The sequence below is a fragment of the Dioscorea cayenensis genome, unplaced genomic scaffold (genome assembly GCF_009730915.1).
Source record: "Dioscorea cayenensis subsp. rotundata cultivar TDr96_F1 unplaced genomic scaffold, TDr96_F1_v2_PseudoChromosome.rev07_lg8_w22 25.fasta BLBR01001573.1, whole genome shotgun sequence".
In the NCBI taxonomy this organism is placed as follows: Eukaryota; Viridiplantae; Streptophyta; class Magnoliopsida; order Dioscoreales; family Dioscoreaceae; genus Dioscorea; species Dioscorea cayenensis.
This window is the reverse complement of record NW_024087964.1, coordinates 199,864-217,597: the sequence shown is the minus strand read 5'-3', so window position 1 is coordinate 217,597 and position 17,734 is coordinate 199,864. Positions and strand designations below refer to the sequence as shown.

Sequence of the window (17,734 nt, the reverse complement as noted above, 5' to 3'; positions counted from 1 at the left end):
TGCTCTGTTCCCTTCTTTATTAATAAATTGGTGGTTTATCCACTTTATTCAAAAAAGAAAAAAGAAAAACCTTACAAAAAATTATTATTAAAAAAATTCAAACCACTCTTATTAGATTCAAGGAGAACATAATCCACTAAGCACTCTGGCATGAATATATTGTTATAAATGAACACAAAATACAGTGATAATGGTCTCTTGAAATGCTTAAATCTTGATTGAAAAAACACAACAAAAAAAGCAAGACTAACAGTTCCTTCACAGATTCAATAGAATAAAACAAACTTATCTGACCATAAAGAAAACTAACTATAAAATAAAAATGCAGCATATTTTTTCAAATTTGAAATTCACTGGCTTGTGCAGTAAAAGGTCATTTAGGTTCCTTTTAAATACAAAACAATTAGATAGAATGACACTTACAGCAGACAGTAGGTCCCCCACCATCTAAGAGTTTGACTAATGCAAAAAATATAAGCAAATTTGTTCATCACTCTAAAAACAAAAACAAAAACAAAACCATGCGAATAAACACAGCAATAGATAGACCCTTCAAGATTTGTTCATGCCTTCACCATCTTCATCGCTTTCCAACCCCTGCCAGGAACATAAAGGAAATTTTTAGGAATCCACATTAGCAATTCCTACTTACAACCAGAGAGTTCACAAATTCATGTTAGTGGTCACTGGTCAAGTATCTGAGAAAAACATTATATTTTGTTAATAAGATAATCTACATGAAAAGAATAAACTTAGTAGGTCTTTTTTGATTTAGAAAGCTGCACTGGTAATTAGCCCCCAGTTGAAGGACTAAGACTCCACAAAACCAATTCGATCCCCACTTCCCCCACTTAAGTGTGCGTTTGGATTACCGTAATAGAATGAGATAATGAAAAAAAGGGGGAAAGGAATAGGTAGGGGACCGTAATGAAAAAGGTATTTGGTTGGAAAGGTACTTCCTCCGTTCTTTTTTATCTGTCATTTTTAAACATCAAGAAACATTTATTATTTTTTTTCCAAAATTACCCTCACACTCTATTCAATTCTCTTCTTGAAATATAATATGAGAGAAAAATATGAAGATATAAATTAAGGGTAATTTTGGAAAGATAACTAATTTTTTATTAAATTATGTGAAATAACTAATTTTCTTGGTATGTGAGATTCAGTTATTCACGACAGATAAAAAGGAACGGAGGGAGTAATTCATTAGGAATGAGAAAAGTAGAAGAGTAATATATTAGGAATTGAAAAAGTAATGAAAAAATATGATGTAAAGTACTTTTATGCCCTTAATATAAATAAATAAATTTTGTTGTTTATAAAATATTTTAAATAATTTTTAATTATTATAATTAATTATTTAAATTACTTATTAATTATTTTATAGCTTATATTTGAAATAAATATTTATTTAATATAATTATTATATGATAATTATAATTAATTGTTAATTATTTTAACATCAATATATTTAAATTTATTTAATATATTAATATATTGTTATATCAATATACCCAAATATATATATTAGTGAGAGGTCAAATGAATAATTTACACTCCGTGAGGATTTGAATTTATATGAGCCACCCTCCGTGGGTAGGAAGTTCACTTGGACAAACGGGCAAGAGGACCCAATTTGGGTTAAACTTGATCGCTTCCTGGTCAATGGGGTCTGTTTAGATCGGTTCCCGAGAGTCTCTCAAACCAGTCTTCCTCGACTCGGTTCTGATCATGTCCCAATCCGACTAGAAGTGGGCCTTCACTCAGCTAGACTAAGACCATTTCGGTATGAGATTGTGTGGTCCACTACTGAGGGATTTTATGAGATGGTACATCAATGGTGGACAGAGCATACACCGGTTGGTTGCGGGGCTTTTGTCTTCTCTAAAAAGCTTGCCCACGTTCGGGCACACCTGCGTCAGTGGGCAAAATTTAGCTTTGGTTCGATCAAACTGAAGAAACTTGCTTTACTGCAGGAGGCGGAGGTGTGGGATATTGCAAAGGAATCTAGGAAGTTGACTGTTGTGGAGGCCCGGAAGGAGCAGGAGCTCTTAGGGAAGATTCCGAAGATTCAGAATCAAGAGGAAATTTACTGGAAGCAACGCTTGAGACTGCAATGGTTGCAGGAAGGGGACGAAAATACGAGGTTTTTCCATGCAGCGGCCAACGGCCGCAAGAATCGGAATTTTATTCCTTGTCTCTCTCTAGGTGGTACAATGCTTGTGGACTCGCGGGATATTGGGAAAGCTTTCACTAAGCACTTCAAGCAGCTGTTTGGCAGCAAGCGCCACAGCAGATTCAAGATTGACTTCCAGAAACTCTTTAACTTCAAGTCATCCATTGACCTATCAACCCTGGAAATTCCCTTTTCGGTAGAGGAGATTAAAAAAGCTGTCTTCGAGCTGGGGGGATAAAGCGTCTGGTCCTGACGGCTTCCTGTTGAGTTTCTTTAAATAGTTCTGGGATACGATTAAATCTGATCTCTGCCAACTCTATGAGGACTTTTACTGGAATAGAGTCAACTTGGAAAGGATCAACTGGGCCAATATTGTTCTTATCCCTAAGATTGATTCGCCTGAGTCCCCGAGCAATTACAGACCTATCAGCTTAATTAATGCATCCTTGAAAATTATCTCCAAGCTGTTAGCGGCGCGTCTTAGCAATATGATTAATTCCCTTGTGGATGCTGAGCAATCTGCGTTTCTGAAAGGGCGTTGCATATTGGATAATATAGCAACGGCAGAGGAACTTATTTTTAGCATTCACAGGCGGAAATTACCTGGGCACATTCTGAAAGTTGATTTCTCCAAAGCTTTTGATCGTGTTGATTGGGACTTTCTCTTGGATCTGCTAAAAGCTAGGGGCTTCGACGACCAATGGATTGGGTGGATCAAATGCATATTACTCTCTTCCAAGGCTACCATCCTGGTGAACGGATCTCCAAATGGTTATGTTCGATATCTTAGTGGTCTTCGGCAGGGAGATCCGCTTTTTCCCCTTTTGTTCGTGTTAGTCACAGATGTGCTAAGTACGATGTTTTCAAATGCTCTAAGATCTAGGATTTTGGTGGGTGTACCCCTTGGGGCTTGGGGTAGCAAATGTAATCTGCATTATGCGGACGACCTGCTGGTGTTGACTACGGGTGGCCTAGAAGATTTGAGGATCGTTAAGCTTATATTATATATTTTTGAAGGTTTATCAAGCTTAGAGGCAAATTTTTCAAAAACTTGTCTTTATTCGATCACGACGGGGGAACTCTCGGCTAGGGAGGCTGCGGACACTTTAAGCTGTGGTCGGGGTTTGCTTCTGGTTATGTATCTGGGTATTCCAATCTCTGGTAGAAGGCCAAGGAAACAAGACTGGGAGGGTCTAATGGCAAAAATCAGGAGGAGGGTGTCCTCTTGGAATATGCGGCATCTATCCTTGGGGGGACGACTCACGTTGGTAAACTCGGTTTATCAGCGATCCCTACTTATTGGATGTCGCTTTTTCGGCTTACGGGTTAGGTCATCAAGGCGATCAACCGGATTAGAAGGGACTTTCTCTGGTCTGGACCGGACATTGACCACCCGAGCTGTAGGCTGGTGGGTTGGCAAAATCTTTGCCGATCGCGTGACCAAGGTGGTTTGGGGTATCGTAGACCTCTCGAGCTTCAATCAGGCGCTTCTGAGTAAGTGGTGGTGGAAATTTATGAAAGATCCATCGTGGTGTGGGGCGGATATCATTCAGTTTAATTACAATCTATCCCGCTGGAATATGTTTCCAAGGCAAACGGGCAGGATATCCTTTTTTTGGAAAGGGGTGTTGAACAGCTTGCCTGCTTTTAGGGGATGTGTTCATCATGAGGTCGTTGCAGGCACGGAGACATTCTTCTGGAAAGATAATTGGTTTAACGGTCGTGCACCGATGTTCATCTGGCCTGAGGAATTCAAGGATTCGGAAGCTCCTAATGGCACTGTATATGATTTGCGATTTCTCTTAGGTCGTGCACCCTCAACTTGGGGGGAGATAGCTTGATCTACAGGGATAGATTGCGTGCTCCTGTGAGCTTGCTGGGGGATAACAAAAGATGGATTCTTACGGGCAATGGGGCCTTCACGGTCAAATCTCTTTACAATTTCCTTAATGATGGTGGTTTGCGATGTCCCATTGCGAAATTTTTCTGGCGGAAGCCGTGCCCTGAGAAAGTTAATCTGTTTAACTGGTTGGCGTGGAAGAATAGGATCCTCACAATGGAGGTGCTGGCTAAACGACGTTGTAATAAGCTCCCTACTGCTACTTGTGTCATGTGCAACTCGGCTATTGAGACGATAGACCACATTTTCTTACATTGCAACGTTGCTAGGCAGGTGTGGCAATACTTTGTGAGAATTCTGAGACTCCCGGATCCGCCAGGGTTCCTGCAAGAGGTTTGGGGTACCTGGAGACTTTCTGTGCGCTCGAACTGTAAGGATGTGGATGACTTGGTTGTGAAAGCAGTTGTGTGGATTATTTGGCTTACTAGAAATGAGACTATTTTTAATGCCAATTGTATGTCTTTGAATACCCTCATCTTGAGAATTGATCGACTGCTGCTATCTTGGTTCGACTCAGTGGAGAAGGCTGCGCGTGAGAAGATGGAGGATTCTACTTCTGAGCTACACCAAAGCTTGGAGTACTTTGAGTCTCGTGGGGTGGAGGCGGGTGTTGCTTCAACTCCAGCTCCTGATGGTCTGAGGGCAAAGCTTGATGATCCTATCGTTTCCATCAGGCGTAGCTTAGAGTTCGTAGGACCTCGTGTTGAGGGGATGGAGGCGATTCCCACTCTAGAGGTTGATCTGGGTGGCGGTGAGGAGTAGTTTTTGTGTGTTTGGGTCAGGAGGAGATCCGTTGTTCCTCCTTTGTTGCTTTCTCTTTTGTTTCCACAGCTAGTAGGAGGGGTTTTGTACTTTTGTAAATTTGTTTAATGCATGTGGTTTATCCACCTTTTCAAAAAAAAATAAAAAATAAAAATAATTTACACTCATTACCCCTCCATCCCTCTTCATTCCCCCCCGATATGGGAAAGTAAGCCATTACTTTGTGGTGGTTAATGATAACCCCCCAAGATAATGATTATTATCTTGAAATGTCTACCAAATATGGGAATGGGTAATGGTCCCCCCAAGAGGGGAACCATCCAATATAAGCAAGATGTATTGTAACAAAAATTCAACCCTTTAATCGAAATTGATAATTTTCTTTCACAAGCTATCAGGATGCTATTATAGCTTATTTGATGTACATATTCAAACTATGATCAACAAACCAATCACAACAAAACAATCACATATTAAACAAAACAATCTACATCAATGTCACAATGTACTAAATTTTCATCTAAATAGAATGTTTTGTAACATATATAGTTTCATATTTTCAATCAAAACAATCAGTTAAATAGAAGTACACTTTCAAACCATTAGCAGCAAAACAATCACATTTTGAGCAAATTATCAACATCAGCCACATTGTACTCAATTGATAATTTTCATCAAAACATTAACATTGTACGTGCTCTTGATCTCCAATTAGTGCAGCCAATGCCAAAGTTATTTATTTGGCATGAATTTTCTTTTTCCTGATTATAATAATTGCATTCATTCCATTGAATATACTAAATACAAAAAAATTATGATCAGAAGCAACAAACTTTAAATTTAATTGAATATATGAAATTTACAAAAGCAACAATCTGTTCTTTATAACTGTTGCACATATTAAACAAAAGGATAATGGGTTGAACTTGGTTCTTTACATAGTATTTAAGAAGTTAGAAATAAAATAACCCTACTATAGAAAAGCCAGCCTAAACAACTATTTTGTTACTTCGGAGTTAAGGATTAGTTCCAGCAACAATCATGCTTTGCTATGTTAAGAATTCTCGAGCTTCTAATGTTGTCCTAGACTACTGACTTGGTTCTTTATTTTGCTTCTACTTTTTCTCTTCAATGGCCTATTATTCCTTCTTGCCTGACCATCACAAACACTAAAGAATAAATGTCACTAACAAAACAGATCAATGATATGCTAAGCTGGGATTAAACTTTAAATAGATCTTATTATCAATTAACTGGAAGTGATGAATGAGGTAGAATTTGAACTTCCCTTCCAACATTAACTCCACTAGATTGAGCACTGTAGAACATATAAGAAACAAATTTCCCCATTTTGTAACTAGGACATCATTGCAAATTTATTCAAGATAATATATGTATGGCGGCCCTTATTGTTATGTTTACCAGGTGAATCACATTTGAGAGTAATTAACATTGCATTATATCCATTAAATAGTTCATGTTATGGAATCTTCAAGTTAGCTCACTGGACTAAAGCTATTATATAGAATATAAATAATAGCTCGGTGGTCCAAATCTATCATCATTTTAAAATTTATAATAATTTATCACATAAGTAAGGTTTATAATGTAATCTAATCATTTATATTACTTTCCTAAGATATATATATATGCATTAATTTCTCTATCATATTACACTTAAGTATGTGATAGAAATATGAAAGAATCAGCACAACCTATTTAGCAATGCACTTTCTCACTAGTATAAGCATGCCACAATGTATGATTGAACATGATGATATGGAAAATTGCAATGTAAAAAAGAATGGATTAGGTTAGTCTCAGTGTAAAAAAAAAAGAAAAATTTTAAAAATGCAAAGCTCTCAATAGTTGCCAATCTAAAGGATAACATATTATTACTAACAAAACAAATCCAACATTCAATTCCATATACATCACATTACTAAACTAGTTACAAAACTTCAATGAAATCAAATTTAAACATAAAATGTAGAAACATATGCCAAATAATCAATGCTTACCTTGCAACTTTGACAATAGAATTTTTTTTTTTGGCAAAGAAGAGCTACAAGTAGCTAAGGAAAAACAAAAACAAGCTTAGAAGGAAAGGTGGGAAGCCGAGCATAAATCTTCGAGCCAACGAGGGCTCGGTCGCGACCATGAGCAAAGAGAGGAACTTGAGGATTTGCAAGGCCAAAGTGGGCAAGCCGATCAGCAACAAAGTTGAGGTCGCGAGGGACGAAGTCAAAGGAGAAGTCTTCCCAGGAGTTGGCAAAGCAATTGATAGTTCTGATGACGGCTGAGAGTCTCCAAGCAGTAAGGTTATTGAAGTTGTTAACAAGCTGGATGGCACGACAGCAATCAGAGAAGAGCGTGGAAGGAATCCAGTTGTTGGCAGAACAAAGTTCTAAAGCACGAAGAATGGCTCGCAATTCGGCTTCAAGGGGAGATGAGCAGAGCGAGTCACCAAAGCAAAGCACTCGCAAGCAAAGACAAACATTTGATTAGTATAAATGATAAATCCATAGCCAACCATACCTGACAAAGCATCCCAAGCGGCATCAGTGTTGACAATAATGGAATAACTGGGCCTGCGAGAGGAAATGAAAGTTTTCATGCCAAGCAAAGCATTAGCATTGAAGTAGTCAAGCACTCTAGCCCAGCCCAAATGGGGGATTCGGTTGAAATTTGGGGGTTGATGGCGGAAGACTAGGAAACATCTGGCAGTCCAGATTTGCCAAGCAGTGGTTGCAATAATGGCTCTGGCAAACAAAGCATTAATGTGAAGAGGGAAGTCAGAGGTGAGCCAAGAGCCATTTGCAAGCTGCGAAGAAGACAGGTGATGGATGCCTAACCAACTGAGGATAGTGGTCCAACAGCTGGCAGAATAACGGCATAACCAGATCAAATGATTTGCATTCTCAGAGTGAATGCCACAGAAGTGACACAAAGTTGCAGGGCCAATGTTTAAGTTGTATAAATAATCCCCAGTGGGAAGTTTTCCATGAGCCAGTTTCCAGAGGAACACCTTTGTTTTTGGGGCAACCTTAAGAGACCAGATGCGAGACCAGCCAGGCCAAGCACAATGAAGAGGGTCTCCAGAATTAAGAAAGCCATAAACAGCAGCCGCAGTAGAAGGATTGTTGGAGCAAGGGCCCCAAACCCAATCATTTTTCCCAGTAGTGTCAAAAACCACATTATTAAGCACAATACGAGTCAAATCAGTTCCAAAGAAATCAATGCAAGATCTACGATTAAAAGTGCCATTGGAAAGAAGAGAATTAACAGAAAGATTATCAATGGAGTGAATATTGAAGAAAGTTGGTTTGTGACTAAGCGGGAGATCCAGGACCCAGGGATCATCCCAAGCATTGGTAAGGTCAGGATTACAAACAGCAAGCTGAAAGTTGGGTTTAAGAATATTTAAAGTTTTTGAGATAGCTTTGTGAAAACTAGAAACACCAGGTAATGTAACATTGTTCCAAATATGCCAGTTTTGATATTTATGAGTAAAAATAGAAACCCAGACCTTGTCGTCCTTGTTGGCAATAGAAAAAATGTGTTTGGCAAGAAGAGCAAGTCTGACCTTTCTAAGATTACGGAGGCCTAAACCCCCCTCAGCTTTATCAAGGGTAACGGAGTGCCAACCAATAGAATGGAAACCAGTATCCGTGCCCTGCCTACCCCATAGAAATTTGCGAGCCAACTTAGAGATAGAATCCAGAATCGAGTCAGGAATATAGAATAAGGAAAGATAATAAATAGGAAGGGAAAAGATATTAGAATTGAGGAGGATGATACGACCGGCTTGGGATAAATGATTGTGGTTCCAATTGTTGATAGAAGAAGTAGTTTTAAAGACCAGATGCTGAAAATGATTCACTGAAAGACGAGAAGGAGCAATCGGGGCTCCCAAATAAGTGAAAGGGAAAGACCCAAGTTTAATGTTTAAAATGGCAGCTATAGAGTGTGAGACATGCTTACTGAACCAACTAGGCAGGTAAATTGCAGATTTGTTGAGGTTCGGCCTTTGCCCAGTAAGAGAACCATAGAGATTATGGCAAAAAAGAATGTTTCTGGCAGAGGTTCTAGAAGCCTTGGAAATAAGGATTAAGTCGTCAGCAAACATGAGGTGATTAACATTTTTAGGTAGAGAGGGGTCAAAACCAGAGAGGAAGTTTATGCGAAGAGCATGATTGAGGATCATAGAAAGATTTTGAGTGACCAGAAGGAATAGAAGAGGTGAGATGGGGTCTCCCTGTCTCACACCTCTAGAACTAGAGATCCAACCACTAGGTTTGCCATTAATAAGGAAGGAGAAGGAGGCTGAGGATAGACAAGACCCAATCCAGCGGATCCAAATCTCAGGAAAGCACATTCTACGGAGGGTTGCAAGGATAGAATTCCATTCAACAGTATCAAAAGCTTTTTCAATATCTACCTTGATTAACATCCTAGGGGGGTTAGATCTCTCAGTTTCCAAAGAGTGAGCCATCTCTTGAACAGCTAGGATATTATCAAAGGTAGACCTACCCGCAAGAAAGCCAGACTGCTCATTGCCAATTAATTTAGGGAGAACTTTTTTGAGCCTTTCAGCTAAAATTTTAGTGATAATCTTATAACAAACGTTGCAAAGAGAAATAGGACGAAAATCAGAAACTTTTTGAGGATGGTCAATTTTGGGAATAAGAGCAACGTAGGTTTTACCCCAGGAATTGGGAATTTTAGCAGTCATAAAAAAGTGGGAGATGGCATTGAAAATGTGTTCACCCAGGATATTCCAATAGAAAATGTAAAATTCAACATTAAACCCATCTGGACCAGGAGACTTACCTCGCGGCATGGACCTAAGGGTTCGGAAGACCTCCCCCTTGGTGACAGGCTTGACTAAGTCGTCCTTGTCATCAGACTCCAGCGAGGGAAAGTCATCCGGAAGGGAGGCAAACACGTGATCCAAAGAGACAGAGGAGGAGGACGTCCAAAGATTGCGATAGAAGTTCATAAATTCATGCTCCACATCATCATTAGAAGTAAGGATGATACCAGCAGAGTCTCTGATGGAGTGAATTCAGGACTTGACCTGACGGATTTTGACACTACGGTGGAAGAAAGCAGAATTAGTATCGCCATGACAGAGCCAAAGCATTTTAGCACGCTGAGCCCAGAAAATAGTGTTTTGACGCAGGAGGGCAGAGAGCCTATTACGAAGAGCACGGAGCCAAACAGAATGCCAAGGGTCAGGCGATAAGATATCTCGCTCCTCAACCTCTTTGATTTCCAATTCCAGGTTAGCAATCTCAGAATCAATTGGACGCAAACCTGCAGTCTTCCAAGAGAGAATGTTTCGTTTAGCATTAACAATACAATGGTGAAAAGAATGCAAGGGGGAAGAGATGTCAATAGAATGAAAAGCTTTGATAATGTTATCATGACAACTGTGATAATCAAGCCAAACATTATCAAACCGAAAAACAAAATTTTTAGAGGGAGTGTAGGGATTGGCAGTGAGCAAGAGCGGGGAATGATCTGAGCACGCGCGAGGTAGATGTTGATTCACAATAGTAGCAAAAGAGGCCACCCAATCATGACTAGCAAGGAATCTGTCAAGTCTCGCCCACCGGCAGGCAAGCCCAGATTGGTTATTGTACCAGGTGAAACGAGAGCCTACGAAACCAATGTCAACAAGATTATTATTATTAATAAAGGAATTAAAATAGGTGGATTTATAAGAATAAGATCTGTAACTTCCCCCCTTGAAGTCAAGATCAGACATGATAGCATTAAAATCCCCTGCAAGAATCCAGGGTAGACGAGTATTGCTGATGCCAGCAAGGGTATTCCATAAGAGCTTTTGAGCAGCTAAAATTTGAGAGTTATATACAATCGAAAGGACCCAGGAGCCCCCAGAAGAAGAGATAACCAGGTTGAGGGACATGCGGGTAGCCGCAATCGGAGTAACCTGTCCAAGGCTTCGGGACCAGAGGGCGATGATACCCCCGGAGAAACCCTGAGCCGGGATAGCCGCCCACTCCCAAGTGCGAGCAAAAGAACTACAAAAACGGAAACAACGATCAGAGTCAGTTTTTGTTTCAACAAGGCAAATGATAGTAGGATTCAGGCGACGCATGAGGTCACGAATGCGATCAATAGTACGAGGGTTAGAAGCACCCCGACAATTCCAACAAAGAATCTTAATATTAGTTCGCATAATCATAAGAAAAACTAAGAGGAGAAGAACAGAGAAGTAAGGGCTTTAAGAGGTAGAGGTTGATCTCCCTTTTTTAGGGCGGGAGTTGTTCTTGGAGGGGGCGCGCCGAGCAAGGGCCTCCAGTTTTATATCTTTTTGATAGTTTGAGAGAAGCATATCGTCATCTGGCTCAAAATGGGACCCAGACTCATCAGAGCCCAGAGCAAAGCCTGAGTCACCAGGGTCGTCCATATGGAGTTCTGGTTGAGGAGGGGGGAGGAGCGCCAGCTTTACCCTGTCAACCAAAGCGGAGTGATTAGGATCAGTATCTCCAAAAGGGACTGAGGAGAGAAGTAGAGGTTGGGTTGGTGAAGAGCGTGAAGGAGGAGGGGAGGAGGAAGTGGGGTGGGATGATGTGAGAGGAGGTGACGGGCCAGTGGGAGTTCCAATGCCATTGTGAGTGGTGGGAAACCCCAGGCCATGATGCTCAGCAGAAACAGGAGCCAAGGATAAGTCAGAGCAGTGGAAGGGTGTATCAACAGGGCCGCCCATGTCAGAACTTTTCTCGGGACCCGAAGAGAGGGAAGAGCCACCCGCCTCGGGATGAAGAGATGCTCCCACAACAACGGCTGGGATCAATTCAACGGGATTTTTATTTTTCTCGAGACGCGGAAAAGCAGAAGTGCTCGAGAAGTGGACCGTTGCAGCACCGCGGCGCGAGCGACCGCCACGTGTCGGGAAGGACGAAGGCGGTTCCAAACTGTTGTGACACGTGTTTGGATCCTGGCCATCGTCCCCAACATGGCGGTCCGATCGAAGGAGTCGGGAACCACCGCGACCCCTCCCACGGTTGCTGATACGGCGGCTCCGGGGTTTAAGCCAGACTCCGAAGTTTTGAGAATCAACATCCTGATTCAGCGGAGGATCCGGGACCATATTTTCGACCAGATTGGGAGGATCCGACCCTTCAGTAGCCACGCCAGATGTTGTACCCTGTCCTGATTTAGACCTCGGGCCTATTTAGATTTTTTTTATGCTTGCATTAGGGATAAAATGGTCATTTAGTAGTAGTGGCATTTTTTTGCATGTTTGCATGGTAGCTTTTTATGTGAAAAATCAGGGGCAATTCCGTCATTTGGATCCATTTTATATGATTTTTCTATTAAGAGGGCAATTAGGTCATTTCCTATTTAAAAAAATGAAATGAATGAGAGAAAAAAACCTGGAACCTTCTTTTTCCTTCTTCACTTCTTGCTTCCTTGCTTCTTGTTCTTCTTGTTCGGCCGAGCATACCCCTAGAAGAAAAAATTTTTCCGTGAGAATTTCCGCGAACTTCAATACCAAACTCATTCCTCTCTCACTCCCGAATCCGTAAGCCTTATATCCAATGTTTTTTTGTTTTTGTATTTCACCCGTATTTCCTTTGTTTTTTTAGAAATATAAAAAAATTTTTGATTTCTCCATGAATATGATGATCCATAGGCTTAAATTGAAGCCAATGATTTATAATGCATGTATGAGGATGTTGTAGAAGAAAAATTTTCGATTTAGAGTTGTAAATTGGGGAGAAAATCCATAGTATAAGGTTCAAGCTATCAGTAGCAACTTCGAAATTACTGTAGCACTCGAAAAATTTTGAGCCTTTTCTCGGTATTTCTTTGGTCCACATTGAAGCTCTTCTTACCCCGAACTCATTGGAACTAGTTTTTACTCCATTCGAGATCGCTTTGGATCCAAAATGACGATGTTTTGCCTTAAAACCCTAATGTTTTGTATTAGACATGTATAATCGTATTCTTATACATTTTCTTGTGATTATCATTCTTATGTTCATTAGAATTTGAATTCCCTCGCTTGATATAGGTGGCGGCGTCCCTCCAAGGGGAAGGAGCTCGCTGATCAAGTGAGTGCGCCCTCGTGATCTGAGACGATCGGGTTCGTGAGTGGTTAAATTTATAATTGCATAGATTTAATAAGAGTACTAAAAGTATTTCTTCATGTGTTTTATTACATAAACTTGATGATAAATTGACTTTCTTTTGATATATATATTTTTTGAGTACTGAATTTACTTTGAAATGGTTAAAACTAGAATGCTTATACCTATTTATTTGAAAGAAACATGTTTACTTGCATTTCCGTATTTATATGCAAATGAGATATGGTTTGATGTACATTTCCGTATTTAAACATTGTATGATGGATTATTTGAATTGGAAGTTAGAAAGAATTATGTTGTGGCATTTAGTTTTGATGGTGACAGCTGGACTTTTAGTCCGACACTCGCAGCTGTGGGGTTCCATGGTCCGCCCGATGGGGAGGCGGCGTGGTTAACTCCCCGGGTTTACCCCGGTCAAGAGGTGCGCGGAGCCATTGACGGGGGTTCGTTATGTGAGAAACCCGGGTCACCACACGGGGATCTCAAAGTGCCAACACCAAGGAAAGGCACCCTTTTTAAATTTTAAAAAGTTTTAAAAACTCCTTGGTGGTCCCACGACTAGTCGCAGCCCACGATTAGTGTGGGAACTGTTTTAGGCCAGCCTGTATTTTTGGAGCTATGTTCATTATGTTTAAAAATGTTATTTGATTTTACTATTGATGAATCTTGTGTTATTTGTTAATATGTTGAATACTTGGAACCCGATTTTTATATGCTATTATTATTTCTTTGAATTACCATTTGAAATACTTTATCACTCGTTATATCTATGCTCGACACCACTCACTCGGGTAACCTCATGTACTCACCACTCCCATTTTTTTATCTTTTTCGCATCGCGACGTTGACGTGAGTTGTCGTGTCAGCAGCAGAGAGGTTTATCTGCATTTCTTATTTAGGTTTGTTATAGTATGCATGTATCCTCTATGGATCCACTAGACTTGACCTTATATGTGGTTCTTGTATTTATATTTTTTTGGGTTGTATCTTAAAAACCCCCGGTTTAGTCAGTTATTGTTGCTACTTGTGTTTAGGGTTCCTAGTACTAGAGAACCCTATTTGTGATATTTTATTATGTTGTCTTTTAGTTATATAATTGTGATAACAGGTTTATATTGAGCCTTACGGCGACCTGAATGTGAGGTCGCTGTGGGACCCACTTCTTGTCATCGTGGCGATTGCCACGTGCCCGGTTAGGTTCGGGGCGTGACACCAGAAGCCTGGCAATGATCATCAACCTCCATCTCCCGCTCGGGGAAGATAGTGGGCGGTTGTAGATCAGTTGCCATTTTTCGGCTGCTAATAAAGGTGCAGTTTGAGTCACCATGACCAACACGACCACAACTGAAACAGAAGACGGGCAATTTTTCATATAAAGCAATAATGAAGACAGAATTTTCACCATACTTAACCCATGTCCCCTTCTGCAAGGGGAGATCCAGGTCAATTTCTACACAAATACGAGCAAATTTTGAGCGAGAGAGTTGAAGAGTGTGCTCATCAATTTTGAGAACCCTTCCAAAATGAGAGGCAATGACATCCAGAATTTCGCCCTTCCAAAGTTCAATAGGGACATGATGAAGCTGGATCCAGATAGCTGCAGTTGAAAGTTTCTCAAATGCAGGCTGGAAAGATTCCCTCCATTCAAAGAGCTGAAGGATACGCCCATCAACGGTCCAAGGTCCGTCCCAGAGGAGTTTAGCCTGCATATCAAGAGAACTACAACGAACAAAGTAGAACCCATTTGGAAGATCGGAAATAGAAAAATCACCAAGTCCCTTCCAAGCATCAGACAAAGCCAGCTTAGCTTGGTCAAGAGGGAGAGATTTTCCCAGAAATTTGGCGTATAGCACAGTTTGCATTGAATCCCTGGCCGAGTGCCATTGATCACGATCAATAGTGATGCAAGATTTGACAGAGTTTTTAGACGGTCAAAGTGGGGCTTCTGAAGGTGGAGGGGATTTTCAAAAGCAAGAGCAGAAGAGGAGGAGCTCACAACCTTAGACCAGGAAACTCCTGGCAAGGTAGCAGAGAAAAGGTTCAGATCAGGGGGTTTCGGCGGGGTTTTCAGCAGGGGTTTCGCAGGATGGAGCTTTTTCATTTTGTAACACCTGTCAGATAGAGTTGATGACCTGCTTTGGCTAGTTGGGATTTAGATGGTGAGAAGGGCTCCTATCAACGCAAGTGGACTGGTAGACGAGAAGGCCTCATGTATGTGGAGCGAGAAGTGCATGGGAGAAGGACGATTGGTGGATATTGTTCCCTCACTAGCGGATGTGGCTTCTTGGCCTAGGGCTACATGCATTGATTTGGCACATGATCACTAGCAATGGTTGGGGCACACGGGTAAAGGAAGATTAGTTTAGATTTCAGGTCCAGATCCAATTTGGATCAAGATTTCATTTGTTTAATTAGTGTTAGTTATTTTATTTTTTTAATAAAAATAGATAAATCATTGATTTATTAAAAAATGATAGTTATTTAATTAGTGAACTGGTTTTTATTTCTTTCCCTCTTTTAATAATATTGTAATAGCCATACTAGATGGAAAAACCAATGTCTATTGGTAGGTAAATTAAGATTTCCCATCTTGGTAAATATTATTGGTAGAGCTTAGTTTTATGAATGATGTGTAAATGAGAAAACTAAAATTTTATAAACAAAGAATAAATATATGCGATGCAACTTAACTCTAGAAAAGAAAAAGTTTTTTTTTCCTTTCATTGAGAAAAGAATAACCATAAAAGAGAAAAATTCAGTTTTTTTAACAAAACAGTTATTTTCCCACTTTTATTGAAAAAATAATAATAAAAATAAAAAATAAAGAGAAAATTGTATATTCTTTTCTTTTTAACTGTAAACATATGGAAAATTATACGTATATAATTAACCTGGTAAAAGATACGTTGATCATGAATCTAAATTAATGATTAAACATATGTTATCATCTTATGTTATTAAAAATTTAGAAATTTCTGTTATTTACAATCATTGTACACATAATGAGAACCCAAAGGCAGGTGAAAAAGGCAAAAGATGGTAATGCTCAGCCAAGCAGACATGAAAAATGCATGTGCCTTAAAATTTGCCATTGATCCTGATTTTATGTTTAAACCAAAGAGGAACAGTTTATTCATAATCATTGTACATAACGAGAGCACACTTTGATACCAAAGGAAATTAAAAAAAAATAAAATAAAAGGAGTACATCAAGAGACATGAAATCAATGAGAGGCCTCACATTTAAGGAAATGAAAAACAAATACACAGTAACAAATATAACAAAGATTACAAAGTAGAACAAGATAAACAACACCAACAAGGGATAACTAACTGGCCTTTAACACTCACTATTCTTGAAGGGTGATTTTGGCACATGTTGAATCTTGTACCAATCTTCCCCTGCTTCCCTCCGCAACCTGAGCATGAGCTCTAGGGACATGTTATACAACACCAATTCCTGAAGGCTCTTCACATGTTGGAAATCTGGAAACACTTTCAGCATCTTGCATGAACTTAATTTTAGGAAAGCAAGCTTGGGCATTGCACCTCTCTCTACCCTCCACTCCTCAAGATTGGGCATTGCGTCGTCATCCCACAAGCTGTCAATGAACAGACTTTTCAAACTAGGGAATCCACCAGTAGAGCATACCATGGTTTTCCCAAGATACACATCTCCCAAGAACTTGAGAGTGACAAGGTATTGTAACCTCTCCAATTTGGGCATTGGGTCTTGCTCCAATCTAGAATACTTCAGCTCAAGCTTGGTGAGACAAGTTGGGAATTCAGATACGGAGCCCCCATTTGGCCAAAATCCAAATAACTTCAATGAGAGGAGATGGTTGTGAAATGGAAAGTCCTCGGTGTTGATATCTATAGGGCAATCTCCTGTGGCCCTTATATACAAGCTGATGAGATGGTGTATTCCACAGAGTAGATAGGTTAGCATTCTTCCCTGGTGTTCCTTATTAATCTTCACTTTCAACTTCCTAAGGTTGGGAAACCTCCAGTTTATTGTTTTATAGGATCCGGTTTCTACATACTCGAGTGTGAGGAGATTTTTTAGCTCAAGACTTTGTGGTGGTTTGGCCCACCCGACTTGTACATGTCTTAGTGTCTTTATCTTCCATAGTGTGATTGGTATCGCTGTTCCTTTCCTTAGAATAACAGTTTCTAAGGATTTAAAGTTTCCTACCGACGATGGTAGGCATGAAACATGCCCCCACCCTTTAAATAACGTAAATGGATCATGAGCTCGATCTCTTTTGGTAATCTTTGTACGAAGTTAACTCGACCAAATCAAGCACCCTTAGAAGCTCAAATCTAAATATTGGGGAATCTTTTTGAAGATTAGGTAGACCAAATGCCATCAAAGTCCTGAGTCCATGCATTGTAGAGACTCTAGAGATTTCATTGATCTTGGTGTCATTGACGCTGTGGAAAGCCACACGGCGAGACGACGCCAAATAAGTTGGTTGATCATTTTCATTAGAGCAAACCGTGAGGAAGAAGTATTTCTTTTGTCAGCAGATCTTGCAAAAATCCAAGAGTAGATCATGGGACGCCACATTTCTTCACACTCCCATTGTTTTTTTCCTCATATTTACATGAATCAAGCTCCTCCCGAATCAACTCCTCTAAAATAGCTTCCCTCGTATCTTCCATGGTCTTTCTTTCTTCCTGTGGTATGAAGCCTTCTGCAATCCATTGCCAGATTAACTCATTGCTAGAGATCTCATAATCCTCAGGGTAAGCATCCAAATAAAG

General features: G+C 40.1%; 2 protein-coding genes across 2 annotated transcripts; one reads left to right on the top strand and one right to left on the bottom strand.

Annotated features, from left to right (window-relative positions):
- The first annotated feature begins 1,829 nt into the window (after positions 1 to 1,829).
- LOC120256716 lies at positions 1,830 to 4,841 on the top strand. The gene is made up of 3 exons (XM_039264397.1): positions 1,830 to 2,375; positions 2,461 to 3,890; positions 3,986 to 4,841. The coding sequence occupies exons 1-3, from the start codon at positions 1,830 to 1,832 to the stop codon at positions 4,839 to 4,841; spliced, it is 2,832 nt and encodes a 943-aa protein (XP_039120331.1).
- A 9,319-nt stretch (positions 4,842 to 14,160) lies between these two features.
- LOC120256715 lies at positions 14,161 to 15,068 on the bottom strand. Its single transcript, XM_039264396.1, has 2 exons — positions 14,739 to 15,068; positions 14,161 to 14,670 (listed from the first exon to the last, which is right to left on the bottom strand). The coding sequence occupies exons 1-2, from the start codon at positions 15,066 to 15,068 to the stop codon at positions 14,161 to 14,163; spliced, it is 840 nt and encodes a 279-aa protein (XP_039120330.1).
- Positions 15,069 to 17,734: the final 2,666 nt, after the last annotated feature.

Coding starts and splice junctions, on each gene's coding strand:
- LOC120256716 (XM_039264397.1), top strand. CDS start 1,830: ATGGTACATCAATGGTGGACAGAGCATACACCGGTTGGTTGCGGGGCT. Junction 2,376..2,460: donor CCCTGGAAATTCCCTTTTCG/GTAGAGGAGATT, acceptor TTCTTTAAATAG/TTCTGGGATACGATTAAATC. Junction 3,891..3,985: donor TTCTTCTGGAAAGATAATTG/GTTTAACGGTCG, acceptor GATTTCTCTTAG/GTCGTGCACCCTCAACTTGG.
- LOC120256715 (XM_039264396.1), bottom strand. CDS start 15,068: ATGAAAAAGCTCCATCCTGCGAAACCCCTGCTGAAAACCCCGCCGAAA. Junction 14,671..14,738: donor TGATGCTTGGAAGGGACTTG/GTGATTTTTCTA, acceptor CTTGATATGCAG/GCTAAACTCCTCTGGGACGG.